The sequence below is a fragment of the Ceratosolen solmsi genome, unplaced genomic scaffold (assembly GCF_000503995.2).
Source record: "Ceratosolen solmsi marchali unplaced genomic scaffold, CerSol_1.0 scaffold30, whole genome shotgun sequence".
Lineage (NCBI taxonomy): Eukaryota > Metazoa > Arthropoda > Insecta > Hymenoptera > Agaonidae > Ceratosolen > Ceratosolen solmsi.
Window position 1 is genome coordinate 7,125,211 of NW_011948421.1, and position 20,313 is coordinate 7,145,523.

The window sequence follows — 20,313 nt, forward strand, 5'->3', positions numbered from 1 at the left end:
TAGTATTTATATATTTTATTCTTATTAGGTTATATTATATATAACATTGGAAATATATTGTCATTTTGTTCACATTAAATAAAATAAGTATTTTCAATTAATTCAAATATAAATATGAAAATGTGAATAAAAAAAATTAAGATTAAAACTATACAAATTTATATTATTTATAATGTAAAAATATTATTATTAAATTTTTCGTATTTTAGTTAAAAAATACAAAGAATTTCAAAGAAATTTTTTAATGCATAATATATGGAATAATAAGTAAATGAACTCAAAATGGATAGTGGAATTGGACAATGTAAAAAACAGATCCGTGTGGGTTTCTATGATATTGAAAGTACTATTGGTAAAGGAAATTTCGCTGTGGTCAAATTAGCAAGACATCGAATTACGAAAACAGAAGTAAGTTTAGATTAACAGTTAATTATAATTTCTTAGTTATAATTATCACAACTAATTTTGTACACAATAAAATTGTAACTACATCATATGACTTCAAAATCAGTGTACTTTATATTTATATTAGTCAAATACATAATTTTTTAATAATTATTGCTTACTTAGAGATAGTAATTTTTATGCCTATCAAATTTTTATTGAATGTTTTAAAGAATATTATTTCGAAAAAATAATTTTAAGTATACAAACAAAATTTAAGTATGCAAGATAAACATTTACAATTTTATAAATTTCTTATATATTTTAACACGATCTTACGAATAATTAAAAATAAATTAAAATTCTTGAAAAATTATATTTTTATAAGATCATTTTATTCAATAAATTATTAACCTTACATTATATATTATATGTTGATAATAAAAGTACAAATATAAAGCAACAATACAAAAAAATATAAAATGAAAGATTACACATTTGATGCTGAATCGTCCCCATTCGTAATACGTGAATTTAGCATCGTCGATAGATAAAGCAGATGAAGATAAGTATAATTGGAAACACTTATCAATAAAAATATACAACATGTAAATAAAGCAGATTTTGATGACACTTGCGTTGTAGTATAAATTTCTTAGTTAGTGAAAACATTAATTTTCAACTTTCCTTTTAATTATATTGTATATGCATCTTCCGAAAAATTATTATTTGAGAATTTATTAGATACTATAATATTATTTAAAAAAAAATTTATTTATTGAATAAAAAACATATGGTAAAACTCTAGATAATTTTTCAAAAACAAGTTATTTATTAAAAACTTTTTTATACTAGATATTTATAAGTGAAATCTTTTTATTTAAATTATTTACTGAAATTATTTTCAATTCTAATTTTATTGAGTATTTAATGTTTTAAAAACCCGTATAATACCATTTTTGTAATGATATATTTATATTAATATTAATAATATTAATTATATTATTGAAACAAACTATTAAATTTCGTATCTTCAGTTACAAATTTAAAAAGAACTCACTGTAAAAATATCTTTTTATTCTTATGCATAAAAATTTATATTTTTTTTATAATTTATTAACTACGTAAACTATTGTAATACAATAAAAATATAATTATATGTTTTTCTTAAAAAATATTTATTAATAATTAATAAATTAATATATTATGATTCCTCTAATTTTTAAAAGCTTATAAAAGTGTCATTATAAATCATCATCAAACACATTATATAATTTTTTCATTATTATAGAAAAATTATGTCTATATTTGCTTCGTTGAATGATTAAAATAATTTTTTTTTTTAATTAGCTTGTGTTTCATATTTTGTATAAGCATACCATTACGAAAAACATTTTCTTGTTTATATTCATTTGCAATAAAAAGATATTTAAACTAAAAAGGAGGCAATTACATTTATATAAGCTGTATTTTTATTTTGATTATTGGTTTAGGTGGCTATTAAAATAATTGACAAAAGTCAATTAGATTCAACCAACTTGGAGAAAGTTTACAGAGAGGTTGAAATTATGAAACAATTAGAACATCCTCATATCATTAAATTATATCAAGTAATGGAGACCAAAAATATGTTGTATATGGTAAGTTTCATTCTTTTAAATGGAAATTGAACTTCATCATATATTTTTTATTATTTTATTTATTTTTACGAAAAAAAATAATGAGATAAAATTTTTAAGTATAAATTTTAATTGAAATTGAATTAATATTGAATATTGAATAAAATTGGTTCAAACTACAGTTTTATTGCTAATCGAAGTTTCTTATTAATGCAATTTAAAAAATAAAAATGATATATATCGATTCCTATAATATACACATTTAAACTCATAATACTAAATTTATAACATTAAATTTATATAAACAACATCTATATCTAATTGCATATAAATTTTAATATTTCAAACAATATTTATAACAACAAACTTTATATTTTTTTAGTTTATATTGACCTTAATACTAGAATATATCGAATTTTTTATTTTTATTATAAAATAATATATATTCATTCAATTGTAAAAATAAAAATGTTATTATAAATGCATATTTAATATTCGTTATATTAATTTTAAATTTTCAACTATTATAATATAAATTTATTAATCTATTACTTTGCTTTAAAGGATAAATAATTATTACTTATCATATTAAAAAACAATAAATAACTTGATTAATATTGACTAATAATATAACTTCTTAAATATTATAAACATGATTAAAATATTAGTACATAGTACGATAATAATAATAATTTTTAAATTAAAATCTTTTAAAAATGACTTTCTATTCACAACCTTCAAGGTTGATAAAAAATTTTACTTTACGAATGCAAAATTAAGAAAACCGAAATCTAAAGAATCATTTAATTCATAATCAAACAAATCTATAACGTATAGATTTTATAATATTTCAAAATTTTAATCTTTTCAGAAAGTAAGTAAATAAATACAATTTTTCTGTTATACTAATAATGATTATAATTCATAAAAATTATCGTTCTTTTTTCTTTAAAAATGGTTTTACCATGTAAATATGAGCTCCAATTAACACTAACTCTATTTATTTTGCTAGGTTTGTGAATACGCAAGTCGAGGTGAGATTTTCGACTACATAGCCAGGTACGGTCGAATGAGTGAACCACGGGCTCGATCGACCTTCGCCCAAATCCTCTCAGCAGTGGAGTATTGCCATATAACAGGCATTACTCATCGAGATCTAAAAGCTGAGAACCTCTTACTCGATGCCCAAATGTGTGTAAAAATCGCAGACTTTGGATTCAGCAACCGCTTCACACCAGGCGAAAGACTGAGTACCTGGTGCGGGAGCCCGCCCTATGCGGCACCTGAGGTCTTCCGTGGCAAACACTACGCTGGGCCGGAGATTGATGTCTGGGTGAGTGTTCGATGCCACATCTGCCACGAGAATCGGGTGATAGCTTGAAAGGGTGTTGCTTTCGAAACCAGGAATGCTTTAGGTGCTTTCAACAATTTTGAACGCATTCGTAGAATACAGGCTGACTACGGTTTTTCATTTATTCGACACCACCAACAGCGAGATCACCGTTCTTAACTAATTTTTGAAAGAGGTAGATATTTCTTTATACGTTTAAACTGACAATAATTAAGTATTTATTATATTACTAATTAAATGTTTTTCGTTTTTATTAATGTATACAATATATAAAATTTCTTCATTTTTTTTTAATTAATAATTGGCTAAATAATCATAAATTTGTTTAAAAATTTAATATAGTAACGATTTTAAAATTAGACAAAGTAAGAATTAATCCATTATCGTTACCATTATAAAATTTATACTAAACAACAAAACTTAAAACTTTATTTAAATTGTGTAATAGGCATATTTTGTATTCCAAATTTTATATTATTTAAATATTGATATTGATATTACATTATTAGTAAAATTATTAGTAAAATCAATTTGTAATTAATTAATAACTGTGTAAATAATATTGAATTTAATTAAATATTATAATAAATAATATATAATATATAATATATACACACAAAATTCATGTAACCACAAAATTAGAATTACCGACAGTAAAGTTGTATTATATATATATTCTTTAATTATTAATTTACAATGAATATTACTGAATTATATTCAATTATTTTATTACATAATCATTACTTCACTATATTCCAAATTTAATGATTTATTCAATTTATGCAATCAAAACGTAAAATTTAAGTGTATTTAATTTTTCAAATTAAAAATGTATAATAATAATTTTTTAATTAAATAGAAGAAATTAACTAAACGTTTTAAACACTGCATTACGACAGAAGTAAATTAAGATAATTTATATCAATGCATAATAAAATATATAATAATAATATTTTTAAACATGAAATTCTAATTCAATAAATAATTTTAAGGCATTGCAGTTTCGATACAAATTTACATGAGATATTAGATCATTTAAAATTAAAAAATATTCAAAATAGAAAGTTTTTATACAAGGCGCATGAGTGAAATATTTAAAAAATCGAAGATCTTATTCCATTTTCAGAGTTTAGGAGTTGTTCTTTATGTCCTCGTTTGTGGTGCTCTACCATTTGATGGATCTACACTGCAATCACTGAGAGATCGAGTACTTAGTGGCAGATTTCGTATTCCATATTTCATGACTACAGGTGCACAATACAAATAATTAATTTTAATTAATTAAATAAATGTAAAGTAAGCAGAATTGTCATTGTACTGGGAATAATATAATTGAATTGTAGTTTGAACTGTTTGTTGTATTTTGTCTTAATAACTATTAAGAAAATATTAATAAAGTATCTCTGAATATTTTATAAACCGTAAAATATAAAAATTTGTTATATTTTAATTAACATTAATAAATAAAAAAAATAATAAAACTTTTAACAACGGAACAAATGTCTTGTGATTTACAGATTGTGAGAATATTATTCGCAAAATGTTAGTTTTGGAACCAAGTAAACGATATACAATATCACAAATTAAAAAACACCGATGGATGGCTGGTATTACAGACTCGTTTCGCATCGTTGTACCCACGATTTCACCTTCCCTTCAGGAACCAAATGAGCAGATACTTAAACTCATGCATAGCCTTGGCATCGACATCGGTCGGATCCGAGAGGTAAAACCCTGCATTCTTTTAACAATTATTTTTTAACAAATTAATCTGTGTGTATTTTTAAAAATATTTTATTTAAAATTCGAATCTTATTATTGTAAAGAAAAAATTTCTTTACATTATGTCAAAATTGTAATTAAATATAAACAATAAATTTTTATTTATTTTATTTTTAGTCATTGAGAAATAATAGTTATGATCATCACGCTGCTATATATTTCTTACTTCTTGAAAGACTGAAACAACATCGAAATCGTACAAAAGATGAGAAATTCAAATCAAGGTACTTTAATACCTCCATAGTTATTTTACGTATATAAGATGCGTATGATCAATAAAAGAACATTTACCATTAATATGCTCATAGATATAAAATTGAAGATTGTTGAGAATATAAAAAAAATAAAATTGAAATTAATTTTTAAAATACATAAAAAATAAATCTGACAATGATTATCCCTGTTACAATTAAGTAGAAACACGTTTTACTAAAAATAAAAAAAAATTTTAATTATACTAGAAAACCATCAATCTTCAAATTATATATACTGAAGAATTACATTTTCTCCATACACATTTTTAATTTAAATTCTTTACATTGATATCTAATTTTGCCATTAAAGTCGGTAAAACAAATTTAAGTGCATTAGTTTTAGAAAGCTGATTTTTCTAAAAATATAATATATTTAAATAACTTTGTACCACTTAACTGGAATCTTCTGACATATTAAAATATAAAATACTCATCTCACCTCTACTATTTTTGTATAACTTTTACTTTTATTTACTATTTATCTTAGGAGAAAACATTATCAACATAAAATTAAAAATTTAAAATAACAGAAAAAGTAAGAAAACCTATGGAAAAGAAACAAAGAAAATTACAAAGAAATTTTATTTTTAATCTTTTTTATTTTGATTTTTATTTGCAGTGATAGCATAGCCTAATATTGATCAGATTGGCTGAGACAAAAATAGTAATGAGGAACTAACAGATAATTGTTGAGACAAGTCAAATTTATGGAATATCGCGGATATCTAGTTCAGTTTTGTGGTAAACTCTTTTTCTTAAAATGACCATCCTACTTCCTTTTTCTTCATAATCCATTATTTTATCTTTATTACAATTTTGAATATATTTTACATAATTATTTCTCTGTTTAGTTTCTACTATATTATCATTTTGTCTTTTATATTTATGATAACAATTCAATAAATAAGAGATTAATATTAATTTAAAGAAATATACTTTTTTTCATGTGTCCTTCATTTTCTCAGAAGTGATATATTTTTTTGTTTTTATAAAATTATATTTATTTAAAAAATAAGGCATATTTAAAAATTTAGACATAAGAGTTATACTTAAAGAACATAATTACACTATATTTAAATACAAAATTTTGAACTAATAATGACAATGAACTGAAAATATATATAATTTTCATGTTATATAATGTTATTTATGAAAATTTACTTATTTATTTTTAAAATTATTCATAGTTTATACGTTTAGTTATTTTTAAATATCGCCATCAAGAATTTTATTTTCACTGAAGCTTCGATTATAAACCACTTCATTCCATTACCTATTTAATTTCATGTTTTTTAATTAATTACAATTTGCTAATAGAAGTTTCAAATTAAAAATTATAATTGAGTTCTTCAAATTTTATAATTTCTTATAAAATTATACATAAAATTTGTTGATAATTGTTATAGATAAATAATTTCATATATTCAAAAATGCGTGGATAGTACGCTTATAATACTTTCAGTTTTTTATGTATAAAAGGATGTGTATTCTTGTCAAAACAAAATTACATATAATATTTAAATTTGCGTAAATATTAAAAAATATATATAAGGACTGGATTAAACTTAGAATGGTCTAAAACATTGAAAATGATATAAACATGACCATATATGTATATTTTAAAATCTTTTTTATTTATTTCATATTTCACCAAAATATAGAATATTATTTAAAATATTATGTTTAAATACATATGATATTGTATATTATTTTATGTTTGAATATGCACATATAATATTTTTATTTATAATGATTCATGTTTTCCAGAATATAATAAAATTATCAAAAATATTTTCACATATCCTAATATCCCTACTATAAACATTATACAAACACAACGTGCCTTCAAACGTACGACTTTCACATAAACATTAGGGCAAATTAAAAAATAATAATTGCTTTAACTACCATAAAAGTAAAGTATGTACTTATTATGCACTGTTTACAGAGTTCGTGAGGAATTAAGTCGTAGCGGAAAGCGCTTTAATTCAACAAATTCATCAACGGATGAAGGTTGTTATAGCGTAGATGGTGAGTTTGAAGAGATGCCTTCCGGGGATGAACTTCGTGAAGCCCAGATAAAACTAGAGGAACATCGACTTGGTCTCGATCGTGATATCAGTCAACGTATTGATAGTCAAATTGTGAACCGACGGCTCAGTGACTACCATCACCAACATTTCAATGAATCAGATTCACCCATACTTGAGTCTATGGACCAATCAATATTAAAAACTTCGACCAATCACAATTATTACAATCATCAACAACTGCAACAAAGTCAAGGCACTGGATGTATGCGAACTGGTAGTATCTTCGGCGGAATAAATAACGATAGTAGTAATGGCGGTAGCTCCTCTTCGGAATTTTTTGAATCAAGCTTTGACTCTGGCTGCCCACCGGATTATACTACCACGTCTAGTTGTTTCACAAGTAGTTTACCATCGTGTACACCACCACTGCCAAAAACTCTTTCACCAGTAACAAGTAGGATATTAAAGATCGAATTACAAGGTAGAAGAGCTTCTGATGGAGGACCACGATTATTCGTTCAACAAGGAGGTGGCGATAGATCTGTTAAACAAAGAAGTATTCAAAGTAAATATCTATATAAAAATGTATGTAAATATCTAAGTGAAAACCATCTATTAACTCTTATTAAGACTTTTATATTCAATTTTAAATGTTAATAAGAAATCAATATAATTATTCATACATAAATATTAAATGTAACAAAAACAATATTCCTTTTGTTTCTACCAATTTTTATAAAAATGTAAATTTATGGTGATATATGTTTTGATTGTAAAAATAATTTACAGTAAACATAAACAATATTAAAAGTCTAAATATTTATTTGTAATAAATAAAAATCTAAAGCATTTTTATTATTATTAAAATTATAACACCATAGCAACCATTAATAAACACAGAATTTAAAAAATATTTTTTACAAGTTCATACTTTGAACATAGCTTAAATCATTATGATTAAAAAACTTAATAAAATATACGATCTGAATTCCAGATTCAGGAAAAGCAAAAGGACATCTAGATCTCGTTCACCTTCGCCCACCAATAGCTTCTCTCCAGTCAGAATCACAATTTAAACTTCGTAGCGTTGATTCTGGAACCCATCTACAACTTATTTTTCAGCAACGTATGCTTCAACAAAAGCGCAGTCTTTTTCACCGACATCGAAGCGGAGGTGAAAGTGGAGGTAGTCCTACACAATTTGCTGGATCGGAATATAATTCTATTTCCTCATTTTCTGTAAGAATGAGTGGTTCTGAGCATCCCCCACGTCAAGAAAATTACAATCTCATGTACCGTACTCCTGATTTTCCAATAATGCTTACCAGTCGGACACCACGCATTCCAAACAGTATAAGTCCACATAAGTATCAGCACTTTCTTCGCCATCATCACCATCGTCGCATAGATGACGATTTTGAAAATAAAGAACACGATGAAGATCGTTGGAAGAGTCTACCTTCAAAACTAGCAGCTGATTGTCAATTAGCTGAACGTACACTACTTTGGAGTCAAGAGGTAACTTTCTTTGTCTCTTTAACCAACTACTATGATTAGTATAATTACTTTTTCTATTCTTAATACTAACGCTATTAGTCAAAATATGTACAAATATTTCGCATAATAGTCACAGATGTAGTAGTCTGATATAGTCACATAGTAATTACAGAGAATTAATAGGATATTGCTACTAAGCTCTTGCTTACTAAGCTCTTATAATGTATCTAGTGAATTTGTCAGAAATTTGGAAAAATCGTCTAAAAATACTATCTCCAACAATTATCTATAATTACTAACTAGTACTATTAATAATATGTATATAATTTCTTATTTTTTTATTGCAATATGTTGTGTTTTATTTTGAAAATTACAATATTCATTTTTATTTAAATATAAAGAGAATTAGATCTACTAGTGAATTATAATGCAAGTATTTTAAATTAACTTAAAAATAAATTTATTATATTTTAAACTTACAACATAAAATCAAAATAGTTATGAAGTAATTTTTATTTATTTATTAGAAGTAATAGATTTACTTTGTTGGATAAAGTAAATAGCTACAATTATATAAAGTATTTTTTATAAACAATACTTCATAACCCATCTGTACATAAAATTGTTCCATAAATAATGATTATAAAAAATCTACCAATTTTTTTTATCAACAAATATAGCTATTATTTTCAATTTTATACAAAATACAAAATAGATATTTTGATTATTTTTTAAATAATATATAATTATCTTAAGCAATTGTAGTTAGAATGAAATTATAATCGATTGGTTTGCTATGCTTAGCAAATAATTAATATATTTAATGTTTATCAAAATATATATATATAATACAAAACACAGATGGATATATATTCGCAAATAAAATCATTTTTATACACGCTAAAGAAATTCCGAGTTTTGTTTACAATTCATCTGCGCGCGCACGCCCACATACTTTTTTTTAATTTAAATAGCTTATAAAGACATGCTTTTTAATCCAAATTATGGAAACATTTTATAAAATTAAATAACTCTTAAACAATTTATATATAATTATATTTTACATGTTTCAAAATTAAAAAATAATTTTTTGTTTACAATGATTTTACCAGTTTTAATTATAGAAATAATTATTTGTACAAATAATAAAAAATTATAAAATATAGATTTTCCATTATAAAATTAGATTTGAATTTTCATTCGAAACTTTATTACTGCTTTCAACTAAGACTATAATAAATTTATTATATAAATTATACATAGTACCTATTGCAATTAATATGCAACTTTTAGTGATCATAAAAAACTGCAAATGAGCAGGTAACAGACCTCAGTGGTGGCGCTTCGTACTTGCCGCCAGATAGTGTGGGAGGCTTTCCGTGGCCGACAAACAGCAATCCTCACTCAACAATTTTTGAAAATAGTGGAAGCGATACAATGGAGTAACTGAGAATGTCAGGGAAACTTAGTCAACTACATAATTAGTATTAGAGAAATCAACAATTCCAAGATCTGCAGATTAAAGAAGAACCTTTTACATCCATAAAATTCAATATAATTTTTAACGATAAAATAAGTAAATATAAAAATTTTATTATTATCAAACCTTAAAATTATTTATTTTACCAATAGATCTTAATATTATTCTTTACCAACTTAGTTATTTATTGCTAATCGGCAAATTGTATCTTTTTAAAAAATTGAAATGATTCTATACTATTTTTTTTTAACTTATAGTCCATATCCCGGAAATGTATTCTTAGTGAATTACTATAATTATTATGAATGTAATTTTTAATATAATATAAAAATATGTTTCAGTTTTAAAAAGAAAAATTTAGACCTAGAAATATTTAGTATTTGGTCTTTAATTATTGCTATTATTACTACAATAACGTACCATAATATCTTAATTAATCGTACATTAACTCAAGAAATATAAATAAAATCATAAATGATTTCCATTTATTAAAAGCTGATTAATTTGAAATTTTCTTAGTGAAATAAAACAAACATCAATATATTAATACGTAATAATAATATTCTGATTGTAATTTTAATTAATTATCGATATAATATTCTGTAATCATAATAAAAGAAGAATATTGTTTACATTATTCTAAAAATATGTAATCAATTATTATCATTACACTTGCTTAGTAAAAAATATGTTATTAGGAAGTTACAGTATCTTTGACGATACATTATATATTAGATACCTATAACTACATATAATTATCATGTAATCCTTATAAGAAAATTATTCAGTTGATTATTTCCAATTGTAAAAGATCAATTTCTATTACCTTAAACTCCAAAGGTGAGCAGTATTAATAAATTACTAGAAGTACAACTTCTAATCACATAATATATTTTCAAACATAAGAAATAGAGCATGTTTTAAAATATGATCAAAGTTTCAAAAGGTATAAATATAATACAAAGCACTATATAATATATAATTTAACTATTAATTTAAATGTATTTTATTTTTTTTTTTAGTACTTTATAAATATTTATTATCATGTTTATAAATATCTTTAAATTTTGCAACTTATTAAGTTCAATAATAAAAGAGATTACAGGAAAACCCATGTACTTGCTCACCTCTTCACAGTATACTATAAAATCTGTTTAATACATATATGCACAATAAAAATACTTAATGTTATAATAAAATCCTAAGCATATTTATATTTTATAATTTATAAAAGCTTCATTCTGAAGACTATTAATGCATCATTTTATAATACATGAAAAATTAATCTGTTTTAGCAATTTTATTATTTGAAAAGTTGGTTTTATTTAAAAATAACTTTAAATGAATTATATAATTGAAAATATTGTTTATAATAATATACTAACTACAATGCCAACAACCACAATTCTTATTTACAATACAGTTTCTTTATTTTAGACATAAAATAATGAAAAGGTATACAAAGCAGTTCAATTGTTTAAAATTAGATTAATAAAATTATTTGTACTAGGCATTATAAATATTTATTTACGTGAAAAATAAATTGACTCTTATTAGCATTGATTAACATTATTTTATCATAATGACTATATCTTACATTATAGAATTTGTAAGAGAGCAGATTTTTCTATGATATACATTGCTTACGTTATATATTCCATCTATTGAACAATTATATTAAATAATTTTCATATATCAATTCACAAATATTATTAACAATGTGAATTCAAATGTTATAAATAACGTTAAAATCACCTAAACATATTATAGCTATTAGTATTATACAAACTACTTATTTAATTATATTATTTTTATATATGTATTTATTATTAAATGATTGATTTATTAAATTATTTTAATGATAGGCAAAGTGTATAAAATAATTTTAACTATATTATATGAAATATTTACTTATTATGTACAATATGTATAAAATATTATATTTTTAAAATTTTAAGTGTTTGTTTTTAAAGTTGATACTGATTCAATTTTCAAGAAAAAAAATGGCAAGCGTCAAAGACTGGAAGAAAAGAATTCTTTATTTAATTACATCAAAGTTAATCCAGCGAAGTAGAAAATAAATGGAAAAGAAAATAAGAAAGCATGTTAACAAAATTCTAAAAGAGAAGGGAATATGTAGAATAAATCATTTAATATTACATTTCACATTACATTATAAATTATATATTAAAAATATTATATTATTATACATTAAAAACGTTGTTTTAGTTTTAGAATCACATATTAATATTAATCAATATTAATTTGTAGTAATCAAGGCAAGTTCATATTGTAAGTCTATAATACAAAATTGTATTATTTTTTACATGTGCATTCGTGCGTGCAAACCCATTTAATAGATTTACAATATGAATTGCAGTGGATTAATGAGATATCGACTGAGTATACTAACTTAATATAATTAATACATTTTAGAAACCATAATAATTATATCTAATAATTATTTATTCTAATAAATAATAAATATTAAAAATCATAGTTAAACATAAGATTCTATTTCTTATTTCATTTAAAGAAATTAAGGCAAATATTTATAAATTCTCTTAATTTTAGAACTTATTTATATTTTTAAATATAATTAATGACTGTATAAATTTTTGTTACATTGTATCCAGGAAATTAAGTCAAATTTAATACTATTCTAAAATAATAAAAATACATATAATATAACGGGTAAATTCAAGAGCATAATTAAATTTATAAATTTCTTTGCTTATTACTACGAACTTTATTTAAAGATATTATTTACTACAAATATAAACAAAATTATCTTAATATCAGTAAATAATATTTTTCAAAAAAAATAATTTTTAAAACTGTGTTTAAACAATATTATGGTTAATAAGTTTTAAAATCTAATAAATTTTTGTCCAAACATTGCTTTATCAATATAACTTTATTGATATAAAATAAAAAAAAATATATTAAAAATGCTATATTATGAAATATACCGTATAATGTTTTTATTTCTTTTGCATATTTATAATACCATATGTAGTTTTTCCATGCACATATAACTAGTAAAATAATAGTATAATATAATCAAATTAAAGTGATTTCAAAATTATATCAAGAGTTGAATACAATAGGAGATTCTTTTCTTGACTTCATGTGTAGCAAATAAAAGTCCCGTATACGTTTGTATTTTACTACAGCAGTGTTTCGACATTGTATCAGAAAAATTAATGAAACATAGCTTACATTAATTCAATTTCTTAAAACTATATAAAAAATGAAATTCAATATATACATTTTATTGAGTCCATGGGATATAAAGATAATGATGCACTTCAAACTTTTTAATTAAAGACTTAAAATAGGATCTAATTTCTTTTATATTTCAAGAAAAAAAAATTTTTTTTTCTATCAAATATATTTTAAAGATATATGTATATTGATAATAAATGTTTGCAACTTTGATTGATAATATATTTAACAATCGTAACATATAATAATATTTATTTTATACTTGATGAATTACGATACCTTTGAATCTTTATATACGAAATGATACTAAAATTTATATAAACACTTGATACGATTGATTATAAATTGATGTCAAAGTTACGGTAGATTATGAATGATTTGTGAACGTTTGTATTCAAAACTCGACATTGTCTCAAAACTTTTTCTTATGTATTTATTTTTAACGAAAAATTATGGAAAATTATAATTTAAGTAATACTTGAATTTAACATAAATAATTATAATAAAAATGATTTTTGTTTGATACAAATAGGCTTTTGAGCTTTTTTCTGTTTTTGTGACGATACTTGATTATTATATTAATAAAATTAATTTTTAAATAATTTGAAAAAATTTATTTTATTTTTAAAAACTATATTATTAACTTAAGAAATTAATTTATAATTTACAAAATTAGTATAAATTCTATACGTTTTCATCGGAATGCATCGTCATGTAAAATCATTACATTAACATTAACTATTAAAAAGGAGTACCACTCATGCATAATTATATAATTCATGTAAATGTAGATTATATATTAACAAACTTAAAAAATGTAATATAAAATAACTTAAATGTTTAAAAACATTTGTAGGATTACTTTTAAAAATAATATTTTATATACTTATAAAATACCATAGCAGATATAACTAAATTTATAATTTCTTATAGAACAAAGATGAAACACTGGGAAATTCAATACATTTACTTTCAATACCTGCTATTTTAAATATGTTTTTATAAATAACAATAATATTATTTATTAATATTAGTTTTTAATAATCAATTTAGTTAATTAAAATCGGCTTTACAGTAGAAAAAAAAATTATTTGTTAATTTATCATTATAACAACAATTATCTTAAATAATTATATTCAATTTATGGAAATCCATTTTTATTGTAAATAATTTATTTAAATTCTTGATATATAAATTAAAATAAAGAATTCATAATTCTGCAAGTAAATTGTTTTTATTGTGAGCAATATCATCAATAATTAATTATTGATTAGTTGTCACAGTTAAATAAATTGTAATAAATTGTCACTGTTAATTAAATAAATTGATACTATGAACACAGAAATGAAATATATTTAAAATTTTCAATGAATATTAAAATTCATTTTAATATAGGTGTCATGTAAATATTAGATTATTGATAAACAATCAGTTCTTAATTATAAATTTTTAACAATTTAATGATCTTTCAAAATATAATGATTATATAATTGTATACTGGAAACAATTATTTTTATAAAGTTTAACAGTAATAAAAAAAATGTATGCATATTTAATACATAAGTTTTTAAAATATATTAAATACATAAAAATTTTCATTGATTTATTCATAAATTAATTAAATTTGTTTATAACTGTTTTAATATTAAATTAAATGTTGATAAGTATTTATACCAATATTTTATATATCCTAAGCATATTTTTGAAATTTAATATCTGTTAATAAATTGCAGTTTTGTTTTCTTACAATAATCCAAAATACTTTTATAAATTTGTAAATATAGCTTTTCGTTTAGTAACTCATCGCTAGAAATCAATTTTTCATTTTCTTCGAAATAATTTATCAATAATGGTAAATAAAAGTACGAGAAACATGAATATTTATAATATTTCAACTAGATACTTGTATTGTAATATATGCATATTATTACGTTTAAATTAAAAATTATTTTAAATTCCAGTTGTATGTTTATATATTGTTATTATTCATAATTCTGACAAGGATTTATAATTTTACAATGACGCAATTCAATCTTAATTAATAATTGTTGGTATATTTGCTAAAATACTACTAAACTTAAAAACGATAATGAAATGTTTATACAACTTAAAATCATAAAATATAACAAAAGCTGATTCCCAAAAACATTCGTAAATTTTTAAAAATATCTCCATAATAATGTACGATGATAAGTTATCTTCAATACTTTATACATTGTAAAGTACCATCGATAATGTAAGTTAATTATAAAATGTAGCAAATATAAATATATACAATTGATAAAATTAAAAATAATGTAATTATTTACTTATGCCTCTCATGTTATAACGTAATTTCTTAATTAATTTCAAAGTTTACACAATTTTTTTATTTCATTCAAAATTATAATGTATCTTATGAATATCGTAATACACAACTTTTTAAAATCACTTTTAAGTAAATTTCTCTTTGCTAACTATTTACTTAATATTTATGTATAATTCAAATTATGTATATATTATGGAGATTGCTTAAATTCTAAATTGAAATATCTTATTTATTATAAATACAAACTAAATATAATACCAGAAACACAGTTTTATAAAATAGACAAATTTTTATTTTAATGTTTCAGATAAAAGTGTTCCTAATGGTAATGTAGAACTTGTATATATATCTGAACCAGGTTTACTTGCTATTTTTCTAGCTTCCTTTATATTAATTTGTTCCTCTTTACTAGGATTAAATGGTTGCCCCGATACATCTAATTTTTTAGTATTAAAATCTTGTATAATCTTTTCTCTATAAATAGCATTAAATAAATCTTTTGCTGTAAATTTTGACTGAGAAACATTCTCACATTTATAGCTAATGTAAGGCTTTAATTTAAAACCTTTTAAATTTGGAACAATTATTTCTGGAATCATTTCAGGAATCTGTAGAAATCGATCATCAACTTTATAACCTGTATTTTTTACTCCACGTTCTAAATTATCAGAGAAAAATATTCATTATATTAAAATTATATATTAATAAAAATGAAACTTCTTATTCTTTAATATTTATTTTTATTTTGAAATAAATTATTTCAAATGATTTGTGTTATCTATAAAATATGAAAAAGAATTGTATACATTATAAATAAAATCATCAAATAAATATTTAATGAAATAATAGTATAACTGTTATCAAAGGTAAATTAAGTATATTTTATTATTTTATAAAAATCCAATTCTTTTCAAATATTGTTTTAAAATTATTTATCAAAAAAAAAGTTACTATTTTATTCAAAATGCAAATATAATTTCTTTAAAATATTATATAAAGTATATCAATTCTTATAATAAATACAATTATTGAAGATATCTAAATTATAACAAAATAATCTTAATCAGATTCTTTGTAATATCCAATTGTTAAAACTTACTTTCGATATAAATCTTTGAATCTGGATTTACAGCTTGTTTTTGTTTGAATAATTTTGTCCCTTTTTTATTATACAATAAAAATTTCGTAAATATTCGTTTTCCATATCGAGATGATGAAGATAAAAATCCTCTTGAAATAATCAAATTTATCATAGTCATTTTGATAGATGTTAAAGACTTAATAATTCTTATTATTTATATTATATTAAATAATAATTTCTCTTGCTTTTTTACAGATATATTAAGGAATATAAATTTGAGTAATGCTTCAATTATCAAATTCTATAGTATAAACGACCTATGGTTTTTTATATTAAGTATTTTGATAGATGTTAGGTTAGAGAAATTAAAGAGATGAGTGTTTAAAAAAAACAAATGAATGAATGAAAACATTACTCTTTTCGTATCAAATTGGTGTAATATAAAATTCGAAATATGTATATATATCTTTTTAAGGGAAATACATTTTTATTATAATTAAACAGCAATACCAATAAATCAACAAATAATGTCAAGAAACACATTGCTATTATTTATTGTTGTTAAAATGCTTTGTAGAACTTGATATTTTATTTGTATTTATTTAGTCAAGTTAGATTCATGTATTAAGGCTTCATAATAATAGCGACAGATTATTTATTTAAATTTATGAAAACTTATTATTATTAAATCTATTACTGAATATTATTTAATAAATATTATATCATAATTACATTGAATATATATCTTGTATATATTTTTAATAAATTATACATTTTTTATACTATAATTTCTTTCATTTTGAATAATCAGTAATTTATATTGTAAATGTTATATTATGATTTTTACAATTTAAACGTTAGAAATACATTTTTGCCAATGCATAAATATTTATATAATATATAGCTATTTCCGTAATATTATTTTAATACATGTATTTAAACAAATATTAGTGTATGTAAAAATAATGTAATTTATAACATAATGTATTCTAATTATAAATTAGGCTCCAACAGAAATATTATTTAAGTGAAATATTAACAGAAATATCTATTAAATGATTATTGTATCATTGTATTAAAATTTTTTAGAAATTAATTTAAATTTGCAAATATTTTTCATTATTTAATAAATTTTTTATTTATTTATTATTTAACTTACAGATAAGTAGTATCTGTAGAAGAAAAAAGACTTTTGTAAAAATGAATTATATTTTTGAGCATTAATAAAATATATAGAGTTTGAGTTATTCAATATGGTTATTGTATATTATATTTGTAGTTTGTAAATGATTTCTAAATTGATTATCTACTTTATGTATACTAAACAAAGTATACTTTTATTTTACAAATTTTTAAAAGGAATATTTTCTTGTATTTTATAAATATTTACAAAACGCAAATTCTTTAGATAACTTAATAACAGAAATGTTAAAAATACCTATACCGTAAAATTAACTTATCTAAATTAGGATTGGGTTCTTTTGTTTGGATGATTTAAGTAAAATAACAATATCCCTTTAAAAAATTTAATTTTTTATCTAAGCTGATTATATATTATTTAAAGTTTTATTTTAATAATTAAAAAAAGACTATTTTTCATTTTTTCATTGAATTCAATTTATTTACGATATACTCGGTTTTCTTTTAGTTTATTGTATATATATTTTCAATGTCATAGGTATATTTAAATCAGAAAAGTTTAAATCTAGTAAGTAACATTAAAGTAACATTTAATATATAAGATAGTTGTTCGATTTTTAATTTATGGCTTATTTTAAATTTATGTTATATTTTATTAAGTAATTCCATAAGTCTCGCAGCAGATTGAACGAGAGGAGGTGTTTGATTGCCTCTTCTGATCTTTTGACCAGGTCGTCTAACGTGTCCGTGTCAACCTTTATCGTTTTTACTGGAGCGAATAGTTTAAGAAAGGCTGAGCGGATTGAGAGACGTTGATTCTTGTACTGCTGAGTAAGTAGCTCCCATGCTGGTAATTGTTATTCGTTGGTTAGTGGGAGCCCCGTGACTAATGGCAATGTTGACTCGTCCAATGAAGTGTAGAGGTAATGCAAATTCTCCACATTAGTGATGTCCTTCTTATTAATGACGAGCGCAGTGAAGAGGTCGCTAAATACATCCCAATCTTCTTGTTTTCCGGAAAAACGTGGGAGTTTAATCGTTAGTAAACGACTTGCGGTGGGTTTGAATGAAGGTGCAGTGGCCGGGTGCTCGGTGCATCCGACCATGAGTTGCTGGCGCAGCGAGCTGATTATGCCTCGAGTGTTGGTGTATTGAACGCTTTCTCTTGTGAAGGCATCTGATGAAATGTACTCGTGGTCCTTTTCATTCGCTGGCCAGATGATTTCCAAGTACGCATTTTCTTTAGCAAAGGTCGTGTGGATTTTCTTTGCTATTGATTCGGAGTTGGAGAGTTCCTCTAATGTAACAGTGGGTGCAAGTGTGGCATATCGTTCAGTGAGGGTCTGCAATAAATTAATGCGCTTAAACTGTGTTTTTACTTTCATTGAAAATTCAGTATTTATCTGTGGGGATGTGGCGCTGCGAAGAGTTTTAGCTCTCGTTGATTTGGTGTCCTTGGGTGTCTTAGTGTCCTTGGCATCTATTGTGACCCCGCTTGTATTGTTTATTTGTTCTGAACTGAGGGGGAATCTCGGATCTCCCGTATACAATTGAGCGGTTACTGGTTCGGAAGGTGATACTACGTGTTGTGTTGATGTATTGTTTTTCTCACTTCAATATAAATAAGTATGTAAATGGACAAGACAGTGAAGATTGTTTGTCATATTTGTTATTGAAGCTCAGTATCGGGCAGACCCGATGATTGCAGGTCACCGGTATGCGTGAGGAGCCGCAGCTATGCGTGGTCTGGCTTGATTCTTTAAATCTGCTATCTGGCGATGAGATTATCCGGCTCAAAGGACCAAATGTTCGATTTTTAACGTTTAAATTTATGGCTCGAACTGCCAATTTAATAGTTCAGTGGATTAATCTCTCGTCATAGTGATTTAGGAAGACAGAAGGCACCAAGGGAAGGGGTGAAAAGTATAATGTAATATATATGAGTTCGATTATTAGTTTCTGCTTATGAATTATAATATTGTAGCGTTGTTAATTACTTCTATTGAGATTGAGAATTATTCTATTGTACTGGTGTGACTTCTTTCTTGAGTTCTTGATTGTTTGAGATTTGAATTGCACTTCGCTAGTGGTGCAAGTGACACTGATGTGAGATGCACTAATCAATAATAATAATAAATACAGAATTACACTGAGCA

General features: G+C 22.9%; 2 protein-coding genes across 2 annotated transcripts; one reads left to right on the plus strand and one right to left on the minus strand.

Annotated features, from left to right (window-relative positions):
• The first annotated feature begins 217 nt into the window (after nucleotides 1-217).
• On the plus strand, nucleotides 218-12,524 carry LOC105361493 (serine/threonine-protein kinase SIK2). Its single transcript, XM_011498690.1, has 10 exons — nucleotides 218-408; nucleotides 1,878-2,024; nucleotides 3,016-3,336; nucleotides 4,481-4,604; nucleotides 4,872-5,080; nucleotides 5,254-5,360; nucleotides 7,339-7,988; nucleotides 8,418-8,941; nucleotides 10,241-10,496; nucleotides 12,374-12,524. The coding sequence occupies exons 1-9, from the start codon at nucleotides 283-285 to the stop codon at nucleotides 10,364-10,366; spliced, it is 2,334 nt and encodes a 777-aa protein (XP_011496992.1). The 5' UTR covers nucleotides 218-282; the 3' UTR covers nucleotides 10,367-10,496; nucleotides 12,374-12,524.
• Nucleotides 12,525-16,180: 3,656 nt separating this feature from the next.
• mRpL41 (mitochondrial ribosomal protein L41) lies at nucleotides 16,181-17,213 on the minus strand. The gene is made up of 2 exons (XM_011498691.1): nucleotides 17,036-17,213; nucleotides 16,181-16,594 (listed from the first exon to the last, which is right to left on the minus strand). Exons 1-2 carry the CDS (start codon nucleotides 17,193-17,195, stop codon nucleotides 16,227-16,229), a joined length of 528 nt encoding a protein of 175 aa, XP_011496993.1. The 5' UTR covers nucleotides 17,196-17,213; the 3' UTR covers nucleotides 16,181-16,226.
• Nucleotides 17,214-20,313: the final 3,100 nt, after the last annotated feature.

Bases quoted from the DNA above. Each gene is read 5' to 3' on its own strand.
- LOC105361493 (XM_011498690.1), top strand. From the start codon at position 283: ATGGATAGTGGAATTGGACAATGTAAAAAACAGATCCGTGTGGGTTTC. The intron at 409-1,877 runs GTAAGTTTAGAT...TTATTGGTTTAG, and splicing joins ATCGAATTACGAAAACAGAA to GTGGCTATTAAAATAATTGA. The intron at 3,337-4,480 runs GTGAGTGTTCGA...TTCCATTTTCAG, and splicing joins GGCCGGAGATTGATGTCTGG to AGTTTAGGAGTTGTTCTTTA.
- mRpL41 (XM_011498691.1), bottom strand. From the start codon at position 17,195: ATGACTATGATAAATTTGATTATTTCAAGAGGATTTTTATCTTCATCA. The intron at 16,595-17,035 runs GTAAGTTTTAAC...CTGATAATTTAG, and splicing joins TTCAAAGATTTATATCGAAA to AACGTGGAGTAAAAAATACA.